Consider the following 8,213-nt stretch of genomic DNA (forward strand, 5'->3'; position numbering starts at 1 on the left):
TTGTCAAAATTCAAAAGAGACATGCACTTTAAAACGTCACAATAGAATTTCCATTTATTGTTGTACAGAATGGTCGGTGGATAATGAACTTAAAAAAATTAAGGCATGTATTCAACTGTAAATAATCAAAAGGAAGCACTTGATACCAATTTAGGTTTGAAACAACTGAACCTCACAGCCACCTGGCCAAATTTGATTTAAATAAGTTAAAAGAACAGGGAAAGCAATACGACAACTACAACACTTAAGTATTAATATAATCTCTGTTAAAGCAACCAAGAAGGAATATAATTGTAAGGTCAAATTGTGCAAAAGCATGACTAACTAAACATTTAAAAAACGCTTCCTACCCTCAACTGAATCCATATCAGTAAGTATCCAACCACAATCAACGCTGAGAAATCAAACCATATCATGGAAGACTGTTGCATGTGAAAAGCATAATCTATTAGCATATCTGTTATGCACCAATAATTACTGTAAATTTATGAAGAAGTGTCAAACGCCATGGGATTGTGGATACTCTGTTTTTTTTAAAAGGCTGCAGAGGGTGAGACTGGCATCACAGTTGCTGACCCATCCAGCACAAATCAGTAGCAGCAATCCTAATTCGAAGCTCATTCACAGTCTGGACACATCCGTCCACCCCATGCGCCCACACAGTCTCAGTGAGGCCGACAACTGGGCTCCAGCAGGACCCTCTTTCCCACAGGGTTAGCGGCTCCGTTCTGCAGATCCATCTGTTCCGAAATGGCCCGTTTTAAGCTCCGCCCGTGGCCATTAATGGTCCCACGCTGCCATTTGCAGAGGTCACCGTTCAGTATGTCTTGGATGTGCTGTACGATGAGGTTGATGGCCACTGGTGAGAGACCGTTGATTTGTCAAGCAATCGAGCTGCAGGAGTTAGCAGAAAAGCATACTTAAAGAAAAAAACACTTACCCATATTGTCAACTCCCCTTGGAATGATGACATCTGCATACTTCTTTGTCTGAGAGAGACAAGAGATTTACAAATAAAGTGAGGTAGTGCTTGATAGTGGCTGCTGCAAAAGGAGGTTTTTTGACTGAATAAGACGCTGGAAAATAGGCACACAATTTGTGATAACTATACTTACAGGCAAACAAAACTCTTCAAAAGCAGGCTTGACAAAGGTGGTATACTGAGTGAGAATCTGCTCCAAGTCTCTCCCTCTGTTCATGTCTCGCAGAACTACGGGGAGAATTTCGTTAAAATTTATCTATACTGTGGCAACATCTGGAATATCATGCGTGAAGGAGACATAAAATACCTCTGCGAGACAGTCTGACGTCTGAATCTGTGTCCACGAAAAGTTTCATGTGGAACATATCCCGCACTTTCTGGGGGTAGAAGACCAGGATCCCCTCAAAGAGGACCACATCTGCTGGGTAAACTGTGATCCTGTCATCCAACCTGGAAATATGCACACGGTTTTTCATACAGAGGCATGAGATGAGAACTGTTCTGTGAAAAGCTGATACAAGATTTCTCATTAGGGCTTCATGAATGTGAAATGCTTCCTCCCTACCTGGAATGGGTGACAAAGTCATACGTTGGCACTTCAACCACCCTTCCCTCCACAATGTCCTTCAAGGTTTGGTACATTAACTCGTTATCAAATGCCTCTGCAAGACATTAAACAGACAGCAAAATTTAAAAAAATCAAGGCAGCGCATGCAGCATGTAAATAAGCAGATGTTAGTGCAGAGTCTGTTAATAACATGTTGTAACTGCAGGTTACATGTGTGTTACATTTCAAAAGCATGCAAAACACAAAAACATCCATATTAGGAGTGGTGTTGGTTGAACATTACAGGTGGGGAAATACTGCTATTGTTATTAGGTATCAGAGGCTGACTTTTGCATATAGGCAGGGAGGTGTGTGTACTGTTAAGAAACTGGGCAGGTAAAAAGACCACACTATCGCCTGGGCCTACCTGGGTGATCAAAGTTGTACTGGCCCTTCAGCGCTTTCCCCTTTTGCTCCGGAGTCAGGACTCTGTAGAAGCTGTCCTGGCTGATAATAGCCACCTTTCTCTGGCGGTGGTCCACCTTGTTCTGACCCAGAAGCTCCATGATCTTGGCGCAAACTGTTGACTGGCAGAAAACTTATTATGACCTGTCATTATGCTTTACTAGGATAGAACAGCAAGTTTGTGTCCTGAGCTATAGGGGGAACAAATGACCTTCTCAATGTAGTAACGTTAATCAGCTGACTCTTGGTCAGTCATTGCGAGGGAAATAGTTAGCTGTATGACGCCATTTAACGCTAAAAGGGCAACAGGAAGTGTTGGCAAAGGTAGTAAAAATTAACAGAGCAGAAATGCAATGACTGCTCTGGCGTGTTAATGGAAAGAAGAAATATAAAGAGAGCAAGGGGGCGTGCCTGCTGTTTTGACAGTTTGCCTGGTGCTATTATGTTGGCGCAGCTAGCACACTAAGCTAAGCTACTCGAGATGCTAACTCCGTAGTTCGTCTGCCTGAAAAAGGGACTGACCTTGCCGCTGGCGGTTCCTCCGCTGACCCCTATTAGGAAAGGGCGGTGACGGGGCCTCTCTGCCTCGTCTAGGGTCCCAAGAGTATCCATCGCAGTCCAACTGGTAAGAAAGACTGCAGAAACCTAGGTAGCTTGGCTGCTAGCTAGTTATCTGTAGCAACAGCAACGCGCTGTTCTCGCGAGAAATCAGGCTATCTGAAGTACCAAGCAGGACAGCTAGGAGCGGAACTGCATCTAGTATTTACATAAAAGATTAATCACTACCCGTTTCGATAAAATATGAGAAATTACTACCTATATTAATCGTCGGCAATTTATATTTACTCATTTAGCAGAAGCTTTTATGCAGAGCGACTTACATTTGAGGAACAGCGTAAGCTACAAAAAAGCATCAAGAAAGTGGGACATCTACAAGTGACAACAGGTACTACATAGCTAGACAAGAGCTATTAGCGTGCACGCCATTAATGGGGTAAATACCTAGTAAATACCTGATTCTGAATACCGTTGGTTGTGGTTAGTAAAGACTCAAGTATTAATTAATTAATAAATACATTCCTTTTACTGTTTTTGCTGGGATTGTAGTTCTAGCCTATTAAAAGCTAGTCTCAGTCATTTCCCTATCTCTTGCTTAGAATACATGACAACAAATACAAGATCAAATAAAACGATTTGTGTTTATTGTGGAATAAATTTTTTTTTTTTTAATTACAATATGCACGTAAATTATAAGCACTGCATCATTGTTTTTCTAGGTCATCGTCTGATTTCTCTCTGTCTTCCACACATTGTGACTTCTCTCTCCTAGATTCATCCACCACTATCTCCAAAGCAGCACTTCCTTCGATCTCTTCACAGTCTCTCCTTTGGCAGCAAGGATTTCCTCGATGTTTCTAAAGTGGAAAACAACACAACACGAGTAATTCAGAAATGTACCCATGTCTAGTGTATTTTGAACATCGTGCGCACTCCATGCTCAAAAGGCTGCATGGGTCAAAAGCACCTCCAACCTCTTCCCTTCCAGGTCAGAGAACCAGTTGAGGTTATCAGCGATGATATGGTGGTTCTTGCATCCTGAACATGTCACTATCACAACACCTTTGTGATAAGCCTGCTTGGATATCTTCTGCGTGGACCTAGTAGAGCAAACCTGCAAACATGTCACATAAATGACTTTTAAACCCAGGGATATGTCACAACATAAAACAAACAGACCAAGAAAATGTTTTGGGATTTCAAGATGGAAAACTTTAACATCTGATTAAATAAAGCAACAGCACAAATAATGGCCCAACACTGGTCCTGGTACCTTGCATGTGTAAATGAGGTGATAATGTGTTGACTGGATTTTTCCAATAGAGTCACTTCTGATACCGGGTGAAGTTGAGAATCGTCTATAACTGCTAAGACGAGCTTTACATCTGTCAGCAGGTAATAAAATATGAAAACTACTCTTGTCGTGTGCGGAGAGGAGCCCCGTCCTGGTCTTCGGCGGTCCTTGAGGACGACAGGAAGCCACAGCACAGAGTCTAGACGGCGCTGAACGACTGCGAAACAACCGGCTGACAGTCAGCATCGTCCTCGAAAAAAATGGTGAACGTAAAACAGCAAAACATTTCTGTAAAACCAGCATGACAAGTATCAAAGCACCTACACGTTACAAGCGATTTCATCAACGTTTAATTTGTCGCGGTGTGATGACATCACATGTATTGGTATTTTCAAAACGAACTTTATAAACAACTTTATTTTTTTACAATATATTAAAAGTGATGAGCATTTTTTATATACGGCCTATGGCATTGACATGACATTGCATCTAATAAACAAATAAAAGAAAAAACATTACATGTATTTGAAATAGATTTGTTTTTATATTTCATTAGCTTGGAAGTGTGATAAAGTTTTTCTAGAGATTCTGAGAATGGGCTTTTTGACTGCAAATGTAGTATTTTCAGGTTAGAAATATTTCAGTCAAGTTACGCCACTGTAATTAAGTACAATTTTGAGGTACTCTTTACATGAGTATTTCCCTTTTAGATTATTTTATTTTATCCTTTTAGTCTGGTCTACCACGTTTCAGAGGAATATATTTACTCCACTACAAATATCTGACAGCTACTTGTTACTTTCCAGATTCCGATTTTAAATATAAACATACGATCAACATTAACTCGTAAATATAAATTATGTTATGTTACGTTATTTTTGGATAAACTACCCAGACGCACAAAGTAAATCAAATTAGTCTGACCATGACCACCTGCAACCTTAAAATGAGGAGGGGCCATTCTGTATTATGAGTACATTTTTACGTTTAACACTAAGTATATTTTATTTTTATAATACAAAATGTACATTTAATTAACACAACAACAAACTCCATCAGAGGTACTAAATTACTACAGAAATCATCTGACCAGAATGAAGAGGAAATAGTACAGTTAATCCTGTCTTGATTGTCATTATTGAAATTATGTTAGAATGAGGATAGTAATAAAGTTTATATTTTCGATATGTGTATCACCAGGTTTCCAATACATGTGATTTTTAGGCATTCATTCTATTATATGCAGAGCCATTTTAAGGAATGATGAATTTTGTTAATATTCAACTGTGACAGTGACAGTCTTGTTCATGCTCACTGGCCTTTGTAATTTTTGTTTGTCCCTGGTCATTGTGTGTGGAGGGAAAATTTCAATTTCAATTCAAAGACAAAATCCAATTTACATATTGGTCAAGTAAACATCCTAGTGTGGAGAACACAACCACCAGAGGGTGACATAAAGACTCAGACTCAGATTTTCCTTCCAATCTCCAACGTACCTCTGGACAGGCCCGTGTGGTCCAAATCAGGGACAGATTTTATCACCTCATTGTTTGCCAGTCCTTTAGTGAGAAAAGGAGAAGTAGGGACACATTATGTATTTGTAAGAAAACAATTTCCATTATCCCAACAAGGTCAGCACTGCTGCAGTGTACAGCTGATGTCCACAAATGACACATTTAGTGAGCTGGTGGTGACTGAAGGGTTGTGTTACTTAATACTGCTGGGAAAGGTGGGGGGAGCTTGTTTGGCGGAAACAGCAGTCAGTCTGAAACTGGGAGGCCGCCCAGTGCTGATACTCTGCTGCTGTAGTGAGTCCAAGTGCAGTTTTTGTGTGCTGTAAAGGATGTCAGCATAGGGCTAACGTGTATCACATGATAAAACCAGGACAGAATAAATATATTTAGTATTTTATACACCAACCTAATAACAAATCACAGAAAGGTGGGGTTGTCTACCTTAAAACAAATGATCCCCAAATGCTGGTGGTTTAATATCACACTACTTGCTATGTAATATTCTGCACTATTAATTTTTACAGCTTTCAATGCTTATTTATAAGACCTCACTTTAAGCCAACATTTATTATTTAACAGTCCTTTCTGGAAGTTTGATTGTTGGCTATTTGACTATGCACATGTTTAGAAGTGGCTATGTGATAGCAGGGGAGTTAAAGTTTGGCTATAATTCACTATTATTCCAAGCCTTGTGTGCCTGTTGACTAAGTATAACACAGTATGACACAGTATACGTGCATATGTGTGTATATATAGGCTATATATATCCAAGGTACAAAGTAGATTCATTTATGAATTTAAAAAATACAGTGTGGTGTGATTTAGTTATAGTTTTCTTTATGCTACTCACAAAGGCAAACATTATATGCAAAAATATTTACAGTAAATGGATGGATGGATGGATGGATGGATGGTGGTGGACTGCTCAGGATAAATTTAGAAGTCATCCAGTCTGGGAAAAGAAGCTGTTCTGAGGTCTGGTGGTTCGACAGTGGATACGTCTGTATCACTGGCCAGATGGCAGCAGGGTGTCTTTTAGTATCCTTTGCACAGGTACCTCACCTCACAAGTTTATCACTGATGCTCGGTAGATGGCTACCAATGATCCTCTGAGCGGTTTTAATGCCCTCCTATCCTGTGCAGTTCACATCCCATGCTAGTTCTCTTTAGGTGAGAGGTTGCAGTCATGGGTATACACCGTGAACAGGAGGGGTGTTTAGCACACAGCCCCCAGGAGCTACATTGTTTCGCAATAGAGTGAAGAAGGTGTGGCTGCCAGTCCGAAACTGTCTGGGGTCTGTTTGTGAGTAAGTCCAATACCAGTTGCAGAGTGTGGTACTTAAGCCCAGAGTCCTGAGTTTGCTGATGAGTTTCATGGGGGAGATTGTGTTGACTGCTGAGATGAAATCAGAATCAGAATCAGCTTTATTGCCAGGTATGTGTACACACAGGAGAAATTTGACTTTGGATTGTATATTGCACATTGTACAGGATTGTGCTTACTCATACAATAATACAATAACACAATGATAAAATAAAATCAGACACAGGCTAGTGCAGTGAGCAAAGTGCAAAGGATGCAGGAGTAAAATATTATCATTATTATGTACATGTCGGAGGTGGATGTGATATACAGGTACATACATGCATACATGTACACAGCGCGATGGAGCATAGTGTCCAAATTCACAAACAGCATTCTGATGTACATGTTGTTTTTCTCAAGGTGTGCGAAGACTGAGTGGATGGCAGTGGAGATGGCATCCTCTGTGGATCTGTTGGTTCTGAATGCAAACTGGTGAGGGTCCAGGCTGATTGGGATGTTGTTTTTTATGTGCTGGAGAACAAGTTTCTTAAAGCACTTCATCAAAATGGGGGTGAGCGCCACAGGCCCATTGTCATTCAGACTAGACACTGCAGGCTTTTTAGGTACAGGGAAGATGGTGGCTTTGAAAGTAATATGTACAAAATATCAGTAACATCAACCAGCTGATTGGCACATGTTTTAGTACATGGCCAGGGATGTTATCAGTCCAAGCAGTTTGTCTCATATTCAGTCTCAGGATTCTTCTCCCATCTGCTGCAGATACGGACAGTGGACCTTCTTCTAGAGGCAGAGTAGACTAAACTGACTCTTTGTTGAGGAGATCAAAGACAGCATAAAATGTGTTTAGCTCATTTGGTAGGCTAATGTGGCTTTTGTAGCCTGTGATGATTTTGATTGCCTGCCACATACAGTACGTACATGTTTGGTGTTGTTGAGTTTTAAAAAGTTACAACAACCAGTGTTTCAGTGTTTTCCTTCAAATGTAGAACTGCAGGGTTTTAGGCGAGACAATTGCATTAGAATGTTAATTAAACCATTGTTTATCTCCTCTTTGTAATGTGAACGAAACTGACACCTCTTTGTTTAGTGCCAGAAGGATCCTTTTGTTTAACTTCTTCATAGACTCCTAAGATTGTTTGTCGACCGTTTTGGAGACAACCCCTGTTGTGCTGTATGACTAGTTGGTGGAGCAAGGACTGTGTATTCCTGTAAATTAAAGGGGTTCTACGTCTGGGGTCGGCTCTCTTTCGTTCGACCAAAAGCAAAGTAGAACAGTATGGTACACCCTCTCTAACTGGGTGACGAAGAAGTAACCAAACGATCAATGGCTATGGTCCTGAGCCATTTGGAGGAAAAAGGACCCGCCCACATACCTGGAGGATATTAACAACATATTTTGATAGAATCGGGACTGTAAGCTGTGAATCTGTGAGGAAAAGCAACTTTCCGGTCCTCTGGCAGTAACTTGGTGACTGGTTATATCTTTACAGAGAAGCTTCTTCAGTCCACTGCAGTGTTTTCGTTTG

General features: G+C 40.6%; 2 protein-coding genes and 1 long non-coding RNA gene across 4 annotated transcripts; 1 reads left to right on the top strand and 2 right to left on the bottom strand.

The window, feature by feature from the left end:
• Positions 1 to 32: 32 nt before the first annotated feature.
• Positions 33 to 2,714, bottom strand: uck1 (uridine-cytidine kinase 1). Its single transcript, XM_038733159.1, has 7 exons — positions 2,517 to 2,714; positions 1,957 to 2,116; positions 1,548 to 1,644; positions 1,290 to 1,432; positions 1,116 to 1,210; positions 941 to 989; positions 33 to 859 (listed from the first exon to the last, which is right to left on the bottom strand). The coding sequence occupies exons 1-7, from the start codon at positions 2,604 to 2,606 to the stop codon at positions 666 to 668; spliced, it is 828 nt and encodes a 275-aa protein (XP_038589087.1). The 5' UTR covers positions 2,607 to 2,714; the 3' UTR covers positions 33 to 665.
• Positions 2,481 to 3,812, top strand: LOC119914124. Its single transcript, XR_005446731.1, has 3 exons — positions 2,481 to 2,619; positions 2,849 to 2,940; positions 3,325 to 3,812. It is a non-coding gene; the product is annotated as an uncharacterized LOC119914124 (long non-coding RNA).
• dnlz (DNL-type zinc finger) lies at positions 3,217 to 4,221 on the bottom strand. 2 transcript variants are annotated; one of them, XM_038733161.1, is made up of 3 exons: positions 3,826 to 4,221; positions 3,520 to 3,666; positions 3,217 to 3,409 (listed from the first exon to the last, which is right to left on the bottom strand). In XM_038733161.1, the coding sequence occupies exons 1-3, from the start codon at positions 4,147 to 4,149 to the stop codon at positions 3,257 to 3,259; spliced, it is 624 nt and encodes a 207-aa protein (XP_038589089.1). In that variant the 5' UTR covers positions 4,150 to 4,221; the 3' UTR covers positions 3,217 to 3,256. The 2 variants fall into 2 exon arrangements, with proteins under 2 accessions (XP_038589089.1, XP_038589090.1); XM_038733162.1 differs by having other exon boundaries at positions 3,527 to 3,666; positions 3,826 to 4,219.
• Between the last annotated feature and the right edge of the window lie 3,992 nt (positions 4,222 to 8,213).

Source organism: Micropterus salmoides, unplaced genomic scaffold (assembly GCF_014851395.1).
Source record: "Micropterus salmoides isolate LMB-PRFRI ecotype aquatic unplaced genomic scaffold, ASM1485139v1 Ms_hic_scaffold_20, whole genome shotgun sequence".
Classification (NCBI taxonomy): Eukaryota; Metazoa; Chordata; class Actinopteri; order Centrarchiformes; family Centrarchidae; genus Micropterus; species Micropterus salmoides.

Bases quoted from the DNA above. Each gene is read 5' to 3' on its own strand.
- uck1 (XM_038733159.1), bottom strand. From the start codon at position 2,606: ATGGATACTCTTGGGACCCTAGACGAGGCAGAGAGGCCCCGTCACCGC. The intron at 1,433-1,547 runs GTAGGGAGGAAG...GCATATTTCCAG, and splicing joins GACTTTGTCACCCATTCCAG to GTTGGATGACAGGATCACAG. The intron at 990-1,115 runs GTAAGTATAGTT...TGTCTCTCTCAG, and splicing joins TTGAAGAGTTTTGTTTGCCT to ACAAAGAAGTATGCAGATGT.
- dnlz (XM_038733161.1), bottom strand. From the start codon at position 4,149: ATGCTGGTTTTACAGAAATGTTTTGCTGTTTTACGTTCACCATTTTTT. The intron at 3,667-3,825 runs GTACCAGGACCA...ACATGTTTGCAG, and splicing joins ACCTCATTTACACATGCAAG to GTTTGCTCTACTAGGTCCAC. The intron at 3,410-3,519 runs GTGCTTTTGACC...TTTCCACTTTAG, and splicing joins TGGAAGGGAAGAGGTTGGAG to AAACATCGAGGAAATCCTTG.